The 22,145-nt window shown below is 33.3% G+C and overlaps 2 protein-coding genes across 2 annotated transcripts; one reads left to right on the top strand and one right to left on the bottom strand.

Moving 5' to 3' along the window:
- Positions 1-2,499: 2,499 nt before the first annotated feature.
- Positions 2,500-5,736, top strand: LOC115705847 (soluble inorganic pyrophosphatase 1). The gene is made up of 9 exons (XM_030633293.2): positions 2,500-2,741; positions 3,544-3,687; positions 3,780-3,808; positions 4,158-4,223; positions 4,475-4,582; positions 4,754-4,819; positions 4,904-5,024; positions 5,122-5,203; positions 5,384-5,736. The coding sequence occupies exons 2-9, from the start codon at positions 3,546-3,548 to the stop codon at positions 5,424-5,426; spliced, it is 657 nt and encodes a 218-aa protein (XP_030489153.1). The 5' UTR covers positions 2,500-2,741; positions 3,544-3,545; the 3' UTR covers positions 5,427-5,736.
- LOC115706055 (endoribonuclease Dicer homolog 1) lies at positions 5,419-16,521 on the bottom strand. Its single transcript, XM_030633569.2, has 20 exons — positions 15,017-16,521; positions 14,801-14,914; positions 13,834-14,044; positions 13,353-13,747; positions 13,019-13,247; positions 12,387-12,559; positions 12,168-12,290; positions 11,917-12,077; positions 10,849-11,082; positions 10,528-10,678; positions 10,261-10,443; positions 9,704-9,862; positions 9,531-9,626; positions 8,794-9,425; positions 8,320-8,420; positions 8,041-8,231; positions 7,020-7,940; positions 6,744-6,908; positions 6,278-6,648; positions 5,419-6,185 (listed from the first exon to the last, which is right to left on the bottom strand). Exons 1-20 carry the CDS (start codon positions 16,094-16,096, stop codon positions 6,008-6,010), a joined length of 5,868 nt encoding a protein of 1,955 aa, XP_030489429.2. The 5' UTR covers positions 16,097-16,521; the 3' UTR covers positions 5,419-6,007.
- Positions 16,522-22,145: the final 5,624 nt, after the last annotated feature.

Raw genomic sequence — 22,145 nt, 5'->3', positions numbered from 1 at the left:
TAATAAGTAACAATTTCCCTTATATTTTTATAAATAAAGTTAAGATAAAACATTTCCAAATAATTGTTGAGTAGAAACAAAATTGAACATTAAAGAATCCAACTGAAGCACACAATCTGTAGAGAAATAAGAGTCTCTTGCCAAACAATGCGTCAATTTGTTTGCAGATCGTTTAACAAAACATTAATAAATCTCCTGATTTTATTCAAAAAAAAATAAAAAAAACATTAAAGAATCCAACTATCAAAATTGTATTTTAATATTATACTTAGGTAAAATTAAGCACAAAACATACGTAAGGTAGCATCCCTAAAATCCATCTAAATGAACATCAAATTTATAATGTGTTTTTGCCCCTAGTTAATCAATATGATTGACCATTCCGTTAAAACTCTAAAACTAAACTATATTCTAGCTTACAAATATTTATAATTTTGATCATTGAGTCCTTTCATAGAATTCTATATAAGAAAAAAGTAAAAACATTTACTTTTGATTTTTTCTTTTTAGTTTTCAATATTGTTATCTCATAATGTTTATTGTCGCAGTAAATAATAATACAAATTTTTGTATTATGATTATCGCATATGAGTTAAATTTATTTGAATTGGAGTATTTGATGATAAGTTTAATTTTTAGGAATTCCTTCACTTCCAATAAAAAAATAATGATCCCCATATCTATTGATTTCATAATTAATACTTTTCTTAATAAATTAATTCATAATTTGAATGAATGACTAAAAATTTTATGTACATGTGATGATTATATTGTGTTAAACTATTTAAGTTTTAGATTACTATTTAGAATTATTATTCTTCTTCGTTGTTATTTTTTGGACGGTTTTACACTTGTTTTTCTTGATTTCAGGTTCCCAGAATTTTAAAGTGCAAAATCTATCAAATATCGAAAGGATGAGATGGGTTAAAAATAATAAAAAAAAATCTTAGTTGAAATTCCAGCGAGCCTTTATCTTGTCGCGACTAATTATTGCCGCGATGAGAATGAATGGTGGCTGCGGCAAAGAAAGCTTACAGAACTATGGTTTTTTCGACTCAAAGCTCTCGCCGTGACTAGACTATCTATGGCCGCGACGAGATGTTCCATACGGGACTGAAGGACAATTTCGAATTTTTATGTCAATTATTCAGAAATAGAATCCTAAAAAAAAAAAAAGACTTGGAAAGCGAGCGTGGCGATCTGATCAAGTTCTCCATCTAGTTTATTTCTTTTTCCCTTTTATTTCTTATGTTAATTTATATTTTTAGTTTAGACATGGATTTGATTGTTGAAGTTATGAACTAATTTTCCAATTTAAGGATATGATGAATGTTGATTGATTTTATTCCAATTTATTAAATATTAATGTGATTTGTTAATTTTTCTTTTTGGATTTTTGTGATTTGTTCATATTTGTGTTAATATATGTTCTAGATTAGCCATATTTGACATGATTTATAATCTTCATATGAAATTTGAAAAGTGAATATTAAATGCTCTAATTGATTATTTTGATATGAAACGAGTAACTAATAGATTATTTCTTAATGTAAATTGTATATTATTCTATCTCAGATATGCAAAATTATTAAATTATATATAATTTAAGACCTTAATAATCTCAAAAGAGTTAGAGTTATTTATCCAGAATTTAAAGTGAGGGGGACTTAATTTTTTCAAAAAGATAAAATAAAGTATTGTTAGTGAAATTTGAATCTTTGACCTCTATTACACCAAACTTACTATATATTTGTGAATATCATATTTTATTATAAATATATGTTGTAACTAACTAAAATACATACATTTTTTTCCCAATAATTTCTGGGGGCGACTGCTCTCTCTTGCTGTAATGTGGGTCCGCCCATAAATAACATTAACAATTGGGTAATTGAAACAACTGAATTCATATCCCTAATCTCTCATCCATATTTACATTCTAATCTCTCATCCATATTTACATTAATAGCTTTCTTTAATTTTTGTCAATTTTTATTATTCTCTTTCTAAAATTATTTCGATTAACTAAATAAAAATATTCTAATTTAGTGGTATTTAATTTCAATTCTTGTGGTTCGACTTCACCTGTGTGAGTATTACTTGATACATGCACTGCGTAACAAGTTTTTGGCGTCGTTACCAGAAAATCGTTTAAATTGATATTACAATAACTAGATTAAGAGAGAGGTTAAAAGTCTAAATACCTACACTAAGTTTTTTCTTTTAGATCTAAAGCTCATGGAGATTGAATCTCAAAAAATAAATACATTTACTTCAATATAATTCTACACTTCATACACGATCAGAAATAATGTTTTACATCTAAAGTATTAGGACCTTTCATTCTTTTGTTTGATATATTCTCCTTTTGTTTCCCTTCTTTTTTGCTGTAGAGATTCTCCAATTTTTGAAGTACATTATCCCCTTCCTTCTACTTTCCAATTTTTGATTTTTTTTGTTTAAAAAAAATGAAAGAGAAAAGAAATAGCAAACAAACGTGGAAAGTTGAGGAGGACAAGTGGGTTGGGGAGCAAGCTTCTCTCAGGAAGAGACACCTCGTGTATGTGACTGCAAATTTTGACCAATCCCACCCGCATTCATCTCAATTACACTACATATAAATAAATATACATTTTAATTAACCAAACACAAACCCAAAAGCTCCCATCTAAAATATTATTCTTTGCGCCTTCTTTTACATTCTCACCAAACTTTCTGTGAATCCCTCGTTAACCTTTAAGGTACGTCTCTAATGTTTTTGTGAGTTTTTCTTGATTTTGTTCAATGAATACTGCCAAACTTTTCTCCTTCTTTTATTTATTTATTTATTAATAAAAAGCTTTTTAGATCGTATTTTACTCTATTTTGGACGCAAATCTTGTGCTTTACGATGTTGTTTTCTGGGATTTTGGGCTCACTTACGAAGTCCCAGTTTGACCATATGGGGAATCTGATCATATTTGAATCATATTTACAACAAACCCTTTTCCTAGCTGAAGATGTAGTATTGGTTAAAGATCTTGCTTTGAGTGAAAATAAAGGGAATTAGATTGCTTACTACGTTTTTATGTAAAAGCTTTATTAAACTGAAAATACAACTTAAAATCCTTTGTTCATTTGTTCTTCATAGATAAAACTGAATCTGTCTTTTTCTTTTTTCAAATTAGAAATGGGTAGCTTGACAATCGAACCTTTTTTTTTTATTTTTTTGACTCTGCCTCTGTTCAACACACAATTATTAAATGCCAATATTAGAAACCAAATAAGTACTTTATATGATTTGTTGAATCATTTATTGATGTTTTTTTTCCTCGGCATGAATAGCTGATTCACCTTACAACATGATCTAATTTTTATTATCCGATTCCATGGATTATTATTCTTTTTCATCTAAAAATACTTATGTTATGATTTATTGGATTGGATTGGATTGGATTTTTCTTTTGCTTGTAAAAAAAAAATAAAATAAATGATAATAAGAGCAAACGATACTTAAATCTGAGGAAAAGAGAGTTAATTTCTGTATTTGATGCTCGTACTTACAGATGAGTGACGAAGCCAACCATGAGGTTGAGGAGAAGCCCTACCAACACCCACAACGTTCAGTCCCACGTTTAAATGAGAGGATTCTTTCATCTTTATCTAGGCGATCAGTTGCTGCACATCCCTGGCATGATCTTGAGATTGGTACTTATAAGTTGATCACGATCTCTCTCTGTCATTCTTTGTGATCCATTAATATTAAGAAACTAATCATGAATCAAATTTATTCTCTGCAGGACCTGAAGCTCCCCACATTTTTAACTGTGTATGTATTTGTTCCAACTTAAATAAGTGATTGAAAATAAATAAGCTGGAGAGAAAACCTGTCCAAAAAACAACATACTAATTTGAAGCTTTCAAATTCACCAACTTAGGGTATTCTGTATTAGTTCCACTATAGAATATATATATGTATGTATATACATTTCAAAGTTACTATGTTGATCACCACAAGCTCAAACTTCTTCCCCTCAAAAATACAGCTGAAGATCTCATATTCCCATTTGCTAGTGTCTTTTAGTCTCTCTTTTCAGTATTTGAAGCTTTTAAGTTCACCAACTTAATGTATTCTGTCTTTTAGTCTCTCTTGTGAAATTCTTGTTGCAATGGTACAGGTGGTTGAGATTACCAAGGGAAGTAAGGTCAAATATGAACTCGATAAGAAAACAGGACTGATTAAGGTATGCAAAACATTTAGCTCCTTTGTGATGTTATTTTAGCTTTTTGTGCATGTCAGTCCTGCTAAATATCCTTCTCCACTTATTGCCAAGCTTGTGTAAGATTTGAAATACGAATACTTCCCAAAGAGGGGTCTTTAAACTTTTACTTCTGTCGAGTATAACCTTGGTCGGTAGAATTTGCATCGTTCTGCTCTTCCTGGACATATGAATTATATGTTGAGATTGTTCTTATTGTGGGAATAAATTCTCAGGTTGATCGAATTCTGTATTCATCAGTTGTCTATCCTCATAATTACGGTTTCATTCCTCGCACATTGTGTGAAGACAATGATCCACTGGATGTTCTGATCCTGATGCAGGTCAGTTATTACAAAGCCACATATTCAATAATTTTTTGGTTTTCTTTTCTTTGTACAAAGAATTGCTGGTTCTTTCACAGCTTTATAATAAACATGCCATGTACCTTTCAAAATTATACTTGCAATGTATCATGTCAGTAAGTACTAAACCAAATCTAATTATCTGAGCAGGAGCCAGTTCTTCCTGGTTGTTTTCTGAGAGCCAAGGCCATAGGATTAATGCCCATGATTGACCAGGTACTTTTTCAATCTCGTTAACAAATTGAAACATTTCCATTTTTTACCGTCAATTTTTCCAAATATTTTAGTGTGCTTTTCCAGGGAGAGAAAGATGATAAGATCATTGCTGTCTGTGCTGATGATCCAGAATACAAGCACTACAATGACATCAAGGAACTTGCTCCTCACCGTCTTTCAGAGATTCGCCGCTTCTTTGAAGACTGTATCCTTTAAAACTATAAATTTAGAAGACTTGATACATTTTATATTAGTAGTACATTTGAATGATGAATTTTGTCTACTTAACTTGTTTTACACAGACAAGAAAAATGAGAACAAAGAGGTTGCAGTCAATGACTTTTTACCCTCTACTACTGCCACTGAAGCCATCCAGTACTCAATGTAAGTGCATCATACGGCTAAAACAAACTAGACCATGCTGTAAAGACTTCCTAAACAGGAATGTTCACAACCAAAGAATTATATACATAAAAGTAAAAATAAAAATTCTACTTAGGTTGCATGATAATGTTGTGCCAGCCATCTGACTTAAGCTATATTCATATTATAAATTTGTTGCAGGGACCTTTATGCTGAGTACATTCTGCATACTCTGAGGCGGTAGAAAGAGACTACTTTTTTGACCATTTGAATAAGTCTGGTGTATCCATCGTTGTGAAAACTATGATGTCTTGTGTTTCATTTTTGCAATTTGAATAGTGGGAAGAACCCCTTTTGGTATCAGGCATGGAAGAAAGAATTGGCCGTGTATGCTTCTTAATTGTATGCATAAGATTGGGTAGTTGCTTTCCTCCCAATCCTTTTTAACAATTGTAGAAACCCCACACCCTACCCAATTCTCTTATCAACTCAATTCACCCCATTGTGGTCTTTGTGAGTTTTTGTGATTCAATAAAAGCCTGTCTTTTCTTTTCCTTCTGTACGCTTTTTAATTCTTCATTTTTCTTTTTGACAGTAAAAAAAAGAAGATAATTTATTAAATGAATGAGGTATAAGGCTCTAGTATTAATAAATTTAATACATACGTACAAAGGACACTTGATTTGTCACCTAAAGGCACCTAAGACCACTTATAAATCATTTTTATCCGTTTTAAATATAGTAAACTCTATCTTATGAGCAATGATACTGGTGACTCATCCGACTGTAAAAATTAAGGATGGGAACACCAAAATTCTTTTTCGATCATGAGTACAACTTATTTAAAAGCTCCAAAAGGAGCACTGCAGCAGAGTCCTTGGCCTTCTTGACGCTGGGCATGGGTTCTCCGACACATTCATCGGTCCATCCCTTGTCGGTGGTATTCACTCGTACAGCAAAAGTAAACCTTTTGGCATGTGCAGGGCCACCTTCATTTACGCACCTAAATACAGAACAGAAATAGCATGGTCGGAAATACATACAACATGTTTGCTTTATATATGTTAGTAGATGTTGAATTCATTCTTCTCTTACCGATAAAATGGCATTGGCCAATTTCTACGCAGACATATGTCGTTTAAGGTTTGTCGGGTAAACGTTTGGGCACCATTCTTCTTCTTACCATTCTCATCTTCTTTCTCCTTTGCTTCTGCCGATTCCTTCTCTTTTAAAGCAACTAGTGCATTCCTTGCTGCTAGTTTCTGTGCCATCTTTTTTTGTGCATTCTGTGCAATTCCGACCTGGATACCATCGACGAAGACTTCTACTGTAGCCAAATTGCCATTTCGAGTTGCTTTGTATTCCAAACCTTCAGCTTGTTGTTGGCATCTTTCTTGCAGCTCACGCACGGGATGCATTGGAAGTGTCTCTGGAGTAACCATTGGGTCCAACAGAGGTTCAAACACCTATTAAGATAGATGTCCAGAAAAATTTAGCTCCACAATTACAAGCACAAAAAAAGAAATTGAAAGAGTGAGGGAATGTTCCTTCAGAAACTGACCTTCCAAACTACAGCAGTTTGACGTCCAGCGTCAAGGAAAATAGCACCAGCAATGGATTCAACAATGTCACCAAGAACTTTTGGAGCTTTGCAGTCTCCCAAACCAAAGGAGTTGAAACCTGGCCTTGAGAATTCAACTTGAACTTCCTTTACAAAATCTCGAATCTGTAAACACACCAGAAAGTATTGGTTTTAAATTTAACAGCATATAGCATTCCATGGGATATCTTTCCAGTGTAAAAACATTAATCAGTGAAGAAGAATATTTTAGATAACCTGTTTTTCAAGGGCACTGGAACCATGTCGAAGATGCACATGAAGATTACGCCTTACGGCTACACGAGCAAAATTTTCATTATTTACAGCAGCAGCTCGCAAATCAGTCAATCGCCCAGGGGGTAGATTCGTGTACGTAAAGAACAAATGCTTTGTAATGAGATGATCTAAGACTGCATCACCAACAAATTCAAGACGCTGATAGCAGGATACCCCTGAAGATGGCCGAGATGCATGAGTAATAGCCTCTACCAACAGTCCCCGATCTCTAAATTTAATGTTTAAAGCTCCCTCTAACGCATCAAAGTTGACATTCCTAAGCACAGTTTCTGGAATGTTCGACGGCTTTCCTGGGCAGTCAATCTGATCAGGGTCAAACTCTACCTCAATCCCAATCCATTTCATCAGGTGGTTAGCAGCATACTTTCCACCTTGTACATAATATACCCCAATTAATGCTTCGACGACGTCTGCAAGGGTCTTGCTAGAAAGGACTCTATATGAACTAGAGTCACCCTCAAGCTCCCCATCTTCCATTACATCATCTTCGAGTTCATCCCAAGGTTGATTCTTCTCATGTGTATTCTTATTACTTGATCTGCCTTGATCAAACAGAGATGATTCTCCATCTTTTGTATCCTCATCAAAAACGGGCAGCACACCAGGAGCAGCCCATCGGGACGGAGAAAAGCTATCTGCTTGGATATATGATTGAAGTCCTTTACTCAAAGCATACTGGTATAAGACAAAGTTACTTACCATTTGTTGCCTCATCCGAGTAAGCTGACCCTCATGTTTTTGGGGGTATTTAAGAAAAAGAAATCGGCTAACAACCCATTTTAAGTAAGCATCACCAAGAAGCTCTGCTCTCTCATAGCAAAATGTCTCCTGACATGAAGCAGCTGTCAAAGCTTCCAAGATCTGCAGACAGATAAAAGAGGTGTCTATTCATCAATTTACAGTTCAAAACAATTTAAAATTAGTTCCTTATATCCACAAAAGGAAAAGAAAAAAAGAGCACCTTTGAAGCAGGAACAGGATAGTTTATCATGTGCTTAAGTTGAACTGCCAGAAGCATACTTTCAACCCTTCTCATTATGGAGGGCAATCTCTGTGCACCACGAACCAGTGAACCAGGCAGTGGGTGCAATAAACACAGCTCAGGAGGGAGAAAAACATAGTATGTTTTGTCTACACTCTCATCTGACTCACCTACACCAACAAAATTGGTCCATTTGCTTAAGAATTTATAAGAACGTGGAGTAAAATCAGTTCGAAAGTAGAAATGGCAAAACCGTACCTTCAGCATGTTCAAATCGAGGAGACAGAAGATTCTTACAGTAGGAAACACCGCGTCCTCTAATAAGAGGTTGTTGCTTATACATCAACTCAACTCCATACCTATATAAAGAGGAACCCAATAGCCAACCAAATGCACACACTTCTGTTGTGCGAGAAGAAAGAAAAAGCTTAAAATCTGTAGGTATCCACAGCTATTGTCACTGAAAAATGTCTGGAACAAATCTATGTCCATACATTTTTCACTTGACAGTAGCAGAGACTTAAGAAGTAACTCTACAGAATAACATTAGCTTTTCCTTTTCTTCAGACACAACATATAAGTGCATTGTGGCTATCCAGCCCATAAATTAGAATCAATATATTCCAAGACCAGAAAAGAAAGGAGAAATACATTCTGCTTAAGCCAAATATTTAGAAATGGTAAAGGAACTAAAAAGGCCAAATGATTCGACGATGTGTAGTGTCTACATACTTTTGCTTGTAATAATGAGCATATGAACTGTACTCCAACGGGCCTAGATAGCCTTCTTTCCTTGGGAAAGAGTTCTCTGCAGTCATATCATAACATATTGAATCCACATAAAACCTCTTCCCAGAGTGAGCAGCTGTTACAATTCTCCCTATCAAATCTTCTGCACTAGTCGAAGTATCAGCCATGATTAGTTTTCCTTTGGGAGAAGGATCTACATGTCTTTGCATTTCAACTGCACCCCGATCGGGGACCAATCCTGAAGCCTTCACAACATCAAATTGTGCAACAGCTCCTCTGATGCCATATGTGGGATGAGATTTCTGCCCAAAAGCCATACCATGACGCAGTTTCCCAAATCCATATTCCCTTCTGTCTCCACCTAGTGTACGCTCATTTGTGCCAAGGTACACATCTGGCCGAGCTCTCTGAAGGGGATTTCCCCAAGCATCAGTACCAATTATTTTCTCAACTTGATCCCAATCTATTTCTTTAATAGGATCTACAGATTTATCGCTAACCACAGGGACAAACAAATACGCCTTTGCAGGATCCCAAGGAGTGGTGGAAGGTTCAACATCCACATCCAGTACAATGCTCATTAATCTTACATGAAAACTCTTAAGGGATGCCAACTGTTTAAAATAGAAATTTTCATTCAAGCATCAGTTGTTGAAAATCTAAAAGTAAAAAAGCTTGTGTGATTAATCAGACAATAGTAGGCTAATAAAATATTTAACCTGACTTTGCGTGATATCTATTGAGCCCCTGAAGACAAGTGATGCCTTTGTAGTCATGGTTCGTGCGATAAATAGATCCATCGACATCGATAACACCTATTAGCACAAGATTATGGTTAAAGAAAGTGACAATGAATATTACCACACCTGAAGTGCAAAATGAAACAAAATACCTCTGCATCCAGCTCATTGCCGAAAAGCAATGCGAAATCTGAAACCCGAGTCAAGAATGGATCTTTTGAATAGCCTGCGTTTACACATTTCACATCATACATAAATAGATGCAATTTTGGGTTGTTGCAAACTTCCTTTCCAGATAAGATCCATTCTCCCTGTAAAGAAAAAAAAAGAAAGTCAAAGCAGCACTATTAAAACTGTTTCCATTTCCATCTCAATAGAATTAACTACAAAAGACATTAAGCTCAGAAAGTCAAATATCAATTCTCAATCTCACAACTTCTTATAAATTGGAAAAGTGCCTTAGTTGTGAAGTTTTATTTTAAATAGTTAGGCTAAGAAGTTTAGTCAAGTATATTTCATTAAATAAGCTACCGATATAAAGTCAAAAGCAAGACACAAGAAAGCTCTACAAAATTTTGGTTAAATCTTATGTAGCTTAGAAACTATGCAACCAATTCCCAAAACTTGATGAACTCCTAGCTTTGTTCTTATACTCAAAAATTATAAATAAAACAATATGATTCTAAATGAACAAGCAAGAGGGGCTTACCATGAGAACATCAGCTACACCTTCTGGATAAAACTCTCTATGCCTAGCCGTCCCAGAAAGTGGATCCCCTTCATGACTCTGGTCAGCCTTTTCTTTTTCTTCTCCACTTCCCTTGTCTGGCAACAGCATGTCAGTAAAGGCTCCCATCTCATGAAGCTTCTTGCAAGCAGCAAGACAAACAGCCTGCAGAAGAAAGAAGAAATAAAATGAACATTCTAGAATGCTTTAAGATGAAAACTAATATGAATTTCATCAGATGACGCTTACCTGTTGTGCTAGGCGCATTGAACTGCATATAGGTCCCTCAAGTGTCTCAAATGGTGCATTACAAGGAAGTTGAAGTTTGCATGAATATTCAGTGGGACCTCCCGGCTTTTCATGCCTAACCATAACAAACTCAGGACGAAGTATTGAATACCTGGAAAACAAATGAGACCACAACAGAGATTTCACCAAAAATTAAACACTGTTGCCACTATCTCATTTCAATGAAATTGATACAACCACAACTAGGGTAGAATCTCTATTTCCTTGAGTGTGTCCCATGGGTCATATCAGAAAATTAAATCTTAGACTGAAAAGAAGTACCTGTCACTGGGAAGCTGAGAGCAGTAAAAGTGGATGAGTCCCACAGCAGAGTTTAAGCTCACAACAGCACCAGTTGACTCCACCTGGTACATTGCATCTGGTGTTGTATCTATAGAAATTAGCCTCGAAGTATCCTTCAAATGACTTAAATCAGTTCTCTCAATAGCTTCTTTCCTTAAGGTCTCCTCACTGTTCCTGGCGTTCCTTAAGAATGCTTCATGTGATAGATTTCCCCTGAAGAAAATGTATATATTTCAGAGATTTAAAAATAAGTTCTGTTCGTCAACGTTATTTGCAAAATCATAATCATGTCATTACCAAAGCTATGATACTATTTTTTTTCCTAGGATTTTTTTATATATTTGAAGGGTTAGAAGTGGATGATGAAAAGGCGGGGACAATTGCCATACTAAAAGATCACAGGAAAGAACAACTTTACTTGAAAAATAAAAGCAAGTCATGTCCAAAACTGTGATACTATTAGTGATGGGGTTTTACATTAATGGGTTAGAGGAAAAATCAGAAGCCAAGTGGCAAGCAGTCTGCCCAGGGATACTTGCTAGGTGGTAAAGACCTTAAACAAGAAGAGGGCTAACCTTCTGAGTTTCAATGAATAGGACCTCGAGTTACTTTCAGTCTTTTGGAGATGAAGCCTTAAGAGGGGCACAGCCCCATGTTTCAACTTCTTACAAATAGGAGGCTTCCAATTAAGTTTTAGATTCCTTGCTAACATTTCTAATCTTTATTTTGCAGTTAGTACATTCCAATCCTCTCATATAATTTACACTTTTCTTTTTTCATTTTAGATTTAAATTTCAGTTAAATTTACTTCTTTTTAATCATAGTTCTGCTATTGCATTCAGTCATTTAAATATTTCTGCCCTAATTTATAATAATCCTAACCTAATATTTCATGCTCTTTATTTAAACTAATAAAACTGGGATCAAAAGCTAAAGTTCTTAAAGATATATTAATTTGGAACTGTCTTTAAGAGATAGGGGTGCCACAAGCCTAGAATATCAATCGAATTTTCCAGGAACGCTATTCATTCCCGTAAAATAAGGTACCTCTCGGACATCAATATATAATCTGACCCAGGCTTTCTAGCACGACCCCTGGACTGAATATATGCCAATACAGTTTTTGCAAGGTCGAAGCGAATAACTACATTGCATTGCCGAATATCAAGACCTTCCTCAGCAACGCTAGTTGCCACTAACAATGTGACCTGCAAAACATAAGAAAAAGAACTTTCTCAGATCACCTAGTAAATAAGTTTACCCCAAAGGCTCAAGTCAACAATAGAAGTTGAACATACACGACCATCTCGAAATTTAGCAATTGTGTCTTGCATTTGGCAAGATCGCATTTCCTGACTATTGTTATGACCAATCAAGCTAGCACTCCTAACAAAACCCAGAGATGGAAGCTCTGCGAAAACCTGCATGCTTGAAGAACATGACAAGTAAGGAGTCGAGAATATAAAACCTAATCAAGAAGAAATACATAAACAATAAGCATTATAGTGTAAACAAACCTTTGGAAGAACCAAAGCAGAGACGACACGCTCCACAAAGATGATAGCACGGAAATCATCAGTATGCTGATAACTTAGAAGTACTTTAATAAGTGACTGCACTTTTGGTGTCACTTTTCCGTCAGCTACTGCAGCTCCTATAATCACATCAACATGCTCCCCACCAGACACAGCTAAGCAATACAAGAAGAGCAGTTAACAACAAATTCCAACTTATAACAAAATTAAGCACAATAAAGACTGATGAGTTATATCTAGATGTGAAATTTAATAATTCACAACATTTTATTCCATGAAAAAGTAATAAAGAAAATAAATGGTAATTCCTACAAGAACAGTTCCTTTTTTTCCTCTTGCAACTAACAAAACAGAGAATTTACAAAATGTTAGAGGATGCACACACCCTCGAACCTATGAAGAACCAGATATTCTGTGCTTAAAATATTTTCACAACTGGTGTGTACACCATTTCCTAACTGATTGGGTTCATATTTACAGATTTGAGCAAAAACCCAATTTCAAAACTTTATACTTCATTATTCTTAAATAACCCTTAGGTATTCATTTTTCATAAGTAGTAGTAAACAAACCATGCATTCAAGCAAGTGAAAACAGTAAACAACCAGACTCACCGTGACTGTCAGGAAGTTCTCCTTCCTCAATCTCATCAGGATCAGTTACATTATGAGGATCTTCACTACCAGAATCGGTGACATTTTCTTTGTCAGAGATAGCTCCCTCTGATAATTGGCATTGTAGAAGAGAGACCACCTTGCTAAGGTAAGACTCTTGAAACTTAACATCAAGTTGGTAGTTGGCCCTCTCGTCATTTTGTAAAGCTGCCAAGAAAGATTGTGCAACCTGTGAAAAGATCAGAATGAGAAATTATCCACACACAGTACATAAGTTCACAAAGACACATACAATTAGTACACTATCTCACAAATAGTTAATGATAGATGGTACCTTGTATGCACACCACTGACCCAGTTCACCAAGTGCATAATTTACAGCCCTCAATTTTTGAATTAAATTAACAGCCCCGTCACTTTCTGTTCTTTCTGAAACACCATAAACTTGGCGCAGTTCTTCCTTGGCCCCAGCATCTCTTGCTCCCATAAACTGCCATTTACTTCTTCTGGAGCTTGATTTTGCAGCTTCTTCAACTTCTACTTCCAACTGTTTTATTTGCTCATGGAGAGACCACAAGGTGGCAGCTTTGTCATACTCTACCACCCTTTCTGAGGGCATCGGGACATATTTTTCTAGCTCTTTACGATCCTTTATGGTACAAACTGTTGAATCTAGCTTACTTTCAAGATTACGAATCTTAATTGCACAATCTACCTGGCTGGAAACACCTGAATAAAACACAATTACAAAAATTTGTTAACATATGGCAGTTGAAGAACTGTCAATGAAAACACTGTAAAAAGTAATAAAATACCTTTTAAGTTGACGGGAGAAGCAGTCATCCCAAATACAGATGGTCTTTTCTCTTTTGCTGTTGTATGATAGAATTCAGACATCACCAAAGAATATGGATGCTTTTTCACAGCATGATGGCACTCATCCAAAATCAAAAGATTGATTGCATTCATTCTTATTATACTGTGTCTCAGAATATTCAAGAGAATTTGAGCAGTCATTACAAGAACCTGCAAAGTAACATATCAATCAAAACATCAAGCAACAAGTCTAACAGCACACAACAATAGCTTAGAAGGGGAAGAGAAGGGTGTGACATGGTCACATGGGGAGTTACAGCTTCAAGGAAAATCATTATTCGATAAAACATAATCAAAAGTACATTCAACCTGTAAATTACAGAATGAAAGTCATAAATTGCGGGTAATGAGCAAGTGAATGCCAACCATACCCAATTGTTCTTTCAGATACCTTGGTTAAGCTTAAACTAACTACACTATACAAGTCAAACCAATGAAAGGAGCTTGAATGGTAATAATCACTTTTACATCAGATGACGGTATGCTTGATTTCTTACCTAAATTTATAAAAGGTTATCTTTCTGGCAAGAGTGAGCAATAATGATGAAATTATAGAAATATATGCGTAAAAGGAAATCCTTGCGCTAGTTTGAATAACACCGACACATTTGCACACAACCCGAGTCCAAATACTTTACTTAAACAGCATGTTCATCACATGACAAATTAGGAAAACGATACAATATATTTTTAAGATAAACATACAAATAAAAAACATCTTAAGATGGGAAAAATAATACAAACGCTCAAGTGTAAATAATCTATGCTAAGAACTTTGTGATTGGCAATCCAGTAATAAACTAAAATCTATACTTATAGTGTGATTCATAACTAAGTAAGTTTGTCCTAAGAAACATTTCATATGAAAAAAAAAAGTTTTAAAACAACGTGAAATTTAAAAGCTACCTGTTTAGATTCAAACTCTCGTTGCCATCGCCGAGCATCCCAAAAATCTTGACCCATTTCACCACAATAATGACCCACTTGGTAACCGGTCCTCTCACGGATGGCTTCAGCTTGCTAAGATGACATTTTCACAACACATTACACTTCGAAAACATTGAAAATGAATGGACAACATCAGAAAAAAAAAAATTACAGCACATAAAATAAACACATTACCTGATAAACAAGTGGTACTTTAGGAACAAGAAATATAGCAAGCATTTTCTTGTTTTGCTTTTGCATATCACATGAAAGGCTTTTGATGAGAAGAACAGCTATTAGCGTCTTCCCCGCCCCCGTCTCAAGAAAAGCTATTGTATTTTTCTTCTTAGCCTGTTCAAGAACATCTAATTGATATTGGCGGACTTGTTCCTCGGGTATCTTCTCTTTAGTCTCTTCAGATTTACTCTCCTCTTTCCCATTAGAATCCTGGCTTTTGTCGATAACAACCTTTGCCTCACGATCAACTTCATAAGCACCATGTCTAAATACCAAGTCATTAGAACCTGATTTATCTCTCTCCCAATACCCCTTTACTTCTCTATCTCTCAAATCCCTCTCTCTACCATCTCTCCTATTATTGTTGTTGTTGTAATGCTCTTTTCTCCTAAAAGAATCCCTATCCCTATCCCTATCTCTTTTATCTACATCATCCCAATCTCGGGTCCTCTTCCTGCTCGGACATCTTTCCCTCTCTCTATCCCTGATATGGAATTGTCCTCTGCCGGAACCATACCTCTCATTTCTGCCAATTCTAGCCTTTTTGCTGCATCTTTCATCGCCCTCCGCACCAGGTTTCTCATTCTGCTCTCCATTGCCATTCACCACCAACTTGTTTGCATCCAAGCCATTACCATTCTGAATATTATTCTGCAAACCCAAAAGCTCGGCCTTAGAAACTGGAGAAGTCACTCCTCCACCGTTCTGTAATAATAATAAGCTTTCTTTAGGAGTACAGCTCCGAGAAGCATCATCAGTAGAAATTACATCCGAGATTAGAGGGAGACCATCTCCGTTCTTGAAACTGTCGAGAATGTGGTCTATTCCGCCAAAGAAATCCTCCTGATTGCAGTTGGTGGAGGTGCCATGGCGATCGGGGACCGAGGAACAGTCGGGCAAAACAGAAGCGTCGGTAAAATCAACCAAGTCACCAATTAGGTCACATGATATGTCCTCGCAAGCGTCTAGCCAATACGAGGGCGGCTTCACCTCCTCCGATCGCACCGAATTCCCCGGAACCCTAGCTTCATCTTCCATGGCCCTCACTACTATCTAGTCTACTAACTAGTAAAAATATATTATAATGTATATCGACAAATAAATAAAAAATTACAAAAAACGGAGGAGAGGAAATGATTTAAAGAGAGTCAGCCTCTCTAAGTTATTTGAAAAATTTCATCGTAAAACCCTTAAAAAGATTTAACTTGTTTTTGTAATTAGGGTTTTGGAGTAGGAAAGCCTGAGACAGATTCCACGGTCTAAAACAAAGCCTATATAACCTTATATATATATATTCTTCTTCGTCTTCTTCGACCGGGATCTCCTCAGTCAAACAGCTTCCTCCTCTGTTTATTTCAGGTGAAGCTTTATTTTAATTTTATTGTCGAAAAAAAAATCTGATTTTTTGAACAAATTAAATACTCTCTTTATGTTTTTGGTTTCTTCATTTATTATTTTATTTTATTTTTGAAAAAAAAAGTGAGTTTAAGTAAAACAAGTTTTGAGTTAAGCAGGAGTGACACGTGGAGTCTGTTATCAGTTGCGGATTGTGTAGTAGTGGCGGTTTGGTTGAGTCCTTGTCTAAAGCAGAAATCACTTCCATTGACCCATTCCCACCACTTAACCTCTTTAGTGGACTATCGAATATACTTATTATTTACTTACATTACCAATTATTTTTTTTATTTTATTTCGTTTTAAAAAAAAATAAATAAAAGAGATATACTAAATCTACAGAGTCAAACTTCATCTATTCTTGTTGGCCGTCGGATTGGATGAGGTTTATTCTCTATTCATATTTAATCATGCTAGTTGAGAAAGAATATTATTTTTTTTAAAATAAATAAAATTATTCTCTTGTATTGATTTTGAAATTCGTTTATTCCATAAAAAACTTTTTTATTTAGGGTAAAGTATGAATATGTTTATTATATTCTGGACAGTACTGGACACCAAGGAAGGATAGGGATATATTTATTTTATTTTTTTTTTTGAAAGAATAGGGATATATTTATTATTTGTACTTTTTAGAATGTTTAGTGACTTTTTTAGGAAATAAGGTGAGCATTTTTAAAAGTAGCATAATAGATTTTTTTTTTTTGATTGGATTTTGTGGTGGAAATTTTTGTAAGAGAGAAGAAATTGTGATTTTTTTTTTAATGGTAGGTGTCATTTACCTAATATAATTTATATTTATAAGATATATATATGCTTTAGATTTTTTATTGGTTTTAGATAAAAATAAGATAATCACCTTGCAAAAAAAAATCATAAACTATTTAAACATAATTTTTTTTCCTGATTTTTCAAGTGTAATTAAATTTCATTAATTAAAAAAATTAAGATTGAAAAGGAAACAAGAAGTGCATGAAATTTTTCTTCCAAATAAGTCTAACTTAAAAAATTTACTATATGCAAAAAGCATGTAAATTAAGTCGTTATACGTATTATACCTACCAACTAACTAATTGGCTTACACTTAAGAACAAGTAAGTTATAACTCGTGATAAGATTTACTAATTAAATAAAGGTTATGTTTGGTACGATTTTATAAAATTAAAAAAATAAAACTAATTGACGTATAAAACACATTTTTAATTTTTTAAAACTGAAAACAGTTTTTAAAAATTAATATAATATGTAGTGTAGAGATCGAGTGATGAGTGTAGGTATGTACCTAGGTTGAAGCAGCCATTGGCGGGATGGAATGATGGGTGTATGAAATTCAATTTGAATTATAGGATGGGTGCAACATGCATAATGTATGGTAGTTAGGGCAAATTATATTATTAGACAGAGTTTTACGCAGCAAAAGTACGTAATTAGTGTAAATATATATAGTCACATATATTAAAAAATTTATACTCGTGAAATAAATAGTTTATTTTCATCAAAGATCACAAATCTCACTAATGTATGACAATCATGCACGTACCGTATATACACACTCATACACGTATATAGGGGTGGGCATCATCCAATCCAATCCAATTGAACCGAACCGATCCAATCCAATCCAATTACAAAAAGTTGGATATCCAATTACAATTGGATTGGATTGGATGCTAAAAGTTGGATTCTAATTGGATTGGATTGGTTATTGGATGTCAATCTCAAAATCCAATTAAAAACCGATCCAATCCAATTACATTTATATATATTAAAAAAATATTTATATAATAAAAAATATTTATTAGATTTTAATTAGATTTTTTTTGTATGTTGAATTTGTAACACTTAACTGTTTAGGGTGCGTTTGGAAAGCCACAATGTAATTGGATTTGTGTGTAATTGGAGGTAATTACACAATTTGGCATGTTTGTCTGACCATGTCATTACACTGGAACTGTGTAATTGGAAGTAATTGAGGGGTTCCAATTACACTCTCCAATTCTCATGGCCCCCCATGAGAATTGAATGTAATTACACTCTGTAATTACTAAAAACTTTCCATATTAAACATTACCTACTAAAAAATATTATTTTCCATGTAATTACTAACTATTGGCCAAACAAGATATTAGGAATTCATATGTAATTACCACCTCATATCCAAACACACCTTGCATTTTAAAATATAGTGTAATTACTATCCTAGTAATACCCTACCTAGTAATTACACAGTTTCTTCCAAACACACCCTTAGTGTATATATTTTCATGATGTTTTGTTCTATTTTATTAATTAGAAATGTTGTTTGTAATTATTTAAAACTTTTAGCTACAATACACTTGTAAGAATAGTTTATTTATGAGGTATTAAACTTAAATAAAAAGTGATATTTAGTTTCTTACGTATCTTTATATTTTTAAGTTAATATTAAAATTTAGGTGTGTAATTGGATATCCAATTAAAAAACCGATCCAATCCAATTAGTAATTGGATTGGATTGGATTGGATTTTGAGGTCTAATTGGATTGGATCGGATGATGATTTTCCAAATCCAATTACTAATTGGATTGGATCGGATGAGGAAAAAAAGGTTGGATTGGATCGGATGCCCACCCCTACACGTATATATATAAACAAACACATACACACATATATGTTGGACCCATGTTAATCAACATTTAAAGTTCAATATAATTAAGAAATTTTTACATGAAAAATCACTTTTGCACAATTTATTACCAAAATACTCCTACACGCCTATACCAACTTTTTTACTTACAATGTTAGTTTTATTACACAAATACCACTTAGTCATCATTCCATCCATCATCAATCAAATCCTATTCTCTTCCCTCTCTTTTTTCATTTTCTATCAATCAATCCATCATTTCACTCTCTTTTTTTCTTCTTTTCTTTTTATTTTTAATTTTATTTCAGTTTTTAATTTTTTATTTTCAGTTTTTAATTTTTAATTTTTTTTCCATAACAATTCTTCTTTTGTTTTTATTTTTAATTTTTAGTTGTAAAGCTAGTTTCTTATATATTGTTGCTTAGGTCTAGGATTGACTTCTATCAATCAATCCATCATTTCACTCTCTTTTTTTCTTCTTTTCTTTTTATTTTTAATTTTATTTCAGTTTTTAATTTTTAATTTTTAATTTTATTTCAGTTTTTAATTTTTAATTTTTTTACATAACAATTCTTCTTTTCTTTTTATTTTTAATTTTTAATTGTAAAGCTAGTTTCTTATATATTCTTACGAAGCCAAGGAAAGTGTTCTGAGAAATGAAAAATGTTTTCACTGGTTTTAGGCACAATCTTAGGAAATCATTGTGCTTCTTATGTATGTTTGCTCAACAAATAATGCAGAGATTTCATTGTCAACGTTTCTGGGAAAAAAGCTAATGTTGGTGCTGATGTTCGAACCGAGGTTTGTTTTCGGTTTCTTTTTGGTTTTCTCCCATATTTGAAATTTTACACCTTCTGTATGTATTTTTTTAATATGTTTTTTATCTAGTTGTTTCCTGTCCATTTTTATATCATCAATGGGTAACAATGAGATTTATCATGGATGTTGATGTTCAAAGAGTTTTTCCTGTATTTTAGTTTGTATACAGTTGTTTTGTAGTTTTATTATAGTTTTGCTACTTGCATATGTTATTTCACTATAAAATTAATATGCAACTATTTGCACAAAACTTACTATGTATAACTACTATTTCTTAGTCCCCATCAAATTAAATGCTTGCATAATATATAAACTATCATAAAACGATAATGCAACTATAAGGCAACTATTTGCACTTGCATACAGTTGTTTTGTAGTTTTATTATAATTTTGCTACTTGCATATGTTATTTCACTATAAAATTAATATGCAACTATTTGCACAAAACTTACTATGTATAACTACTATTTCTTAGTCCTCATCAAATTAAATCCTTGCATAATATATAAACTATCATAAAACGATAATGCAACTATAAGACAACCAAAACAAAAAATAAATCAAAATGTAACTGTATATAACGTAGATGTATTATTCATGAGGTTTTTTTAAAAATTTTCACATCATACATTGTTTTGAATTTGGTGGGAGGTCCAGATCTGTTTTTTACAGATCTACATTTCATGAATCTGGATTTCGATATTAGGGGGAGTTGTTTTGATCGAATAAAACAGAAAACAAATGTGTAATTTCAGTTTCTTCACAGTTTTTCTGATTTTTTTTCGTCATTTTCAGTTTAGATCATTGCAGGTATTCTTTTCCAGTTGATTTTGCCAGAATTAATAGTTGTATTTTTCTCGTTTTGGTTTCATTTTGGTTGTTTTGCGGTTTTGAAACGAGCGCGTATTTTCATTTTCATGGTTCGCTCTGTACAGCTGAAGGCTTAGTGCATGTGGTATTTTCGTAAATATTTGTATGTGGACTGTATAAATGTTTAATGGGCCGGCCCAAAGTATTTTTGTATTTTTTTTTCCTTTTTTGTATTTTTTTGTTTTTTTCCCTATAATTAAACGAGCCAGGTGAATTACTAAAATAAGAGAATAAATATTACTGGTTTAATAAAAAAAGTCATATATATCCTATTATGACATTGATAGAAGGTCTATATAATGAAAAGAAAACCCTAATAGGAATTGGCTCTCTCTCTCTCTCTTTACCCACCTAAAAGTTTTCTTCTCCATCAAAAAAAGCTTGTCAATCTAATGCGCTCTAAAGGGAGAAATACAATTTTTAGATTTCTTTCATACAAATTAATGTCTATTGCTATGGATCAATGTATGCTTTCTTAATCTATTATGTGGAATGTGAAATTCATTTTGTCAAGGACACTTGTCCTCATGGTATAGTTTGAAGTCAGTTATTGTTTGTTATGTTCGGTTATAGAGTTGGTTAGCTACTTCTTATAGCTGTTACTTATATATAAACCATCTCTGTACGTAATCCTTACCACTTAAGACAATCAATATAAAATTTCTTCTTCTTTTTGTTCTCTTTGTTCTTTCTCTGCTAAGATTGATCTTCACACATTTTGATCAAGATCTTGCCTAGCTATTAAGATTTATTCAGAAGGAAGTTTTGATTTGCATGCATAATTAAGAATATATAAATGTGCAAAGCTTACATGTGGTATCAAGAGCCATGTTTAAGAACTAATGATTTTATTTCATGAATGATTTATTTGTTTTATTCCGTGCAATTTTATTTTGATTGGAAAAGTTGACAATTCATTGATTATATTATGATATGGGTTATTTTGATATGGTGATCACTTAAAAATTTCTTTTGTGTTTATATATGTATGCAAATTGGCTTTCTATTGAAAACATATAAAGTTGGATTTATCTTGTATATTACTCTCTACAAAAAAAATCTTACTTTTAGTCACAATAAAACTTGTGACTAAAAGTAAAAAAAATTGTGACTAATTATAAATCATCATTCCTATATTATTGTGACTAAAAAGTCCGTGGTTAAAACTTAGTCACAAAAATTACAATTTTTTGTGACTAAATGTATGTTTAATAACAATAATTGTTGTGACTAAAATTAAATTAGTGACAACTCGTAGCTAAATACTATATTTTAGTCACAAGTAACTTTTGGTTATGACTAAAAATCACATTTAGTCACAAAAAATTTATATTGTAACTAAAAAATTGTCGCTAAAAATAATTGCTTTTTGTAATG

This window comes from Cannabis sativa, chromosome 1, assembly GCF_029168945.1.
Source record: "Cannabis sativa cultivar Pink pepper isolate KNU-18-1 chromosome 1, ASM2916894v1, whole genome shotgun sequence".
Lineage (NCBI taxonomy): Eukaryota > Viridiplantae > Streptophyta > Magnoliopsida > Rosales > Cannabaceae > Cannabis > Cannabis sativa.
This window is presented reverse-complemented; position numbering and strand designations above follow the sequence as displayed.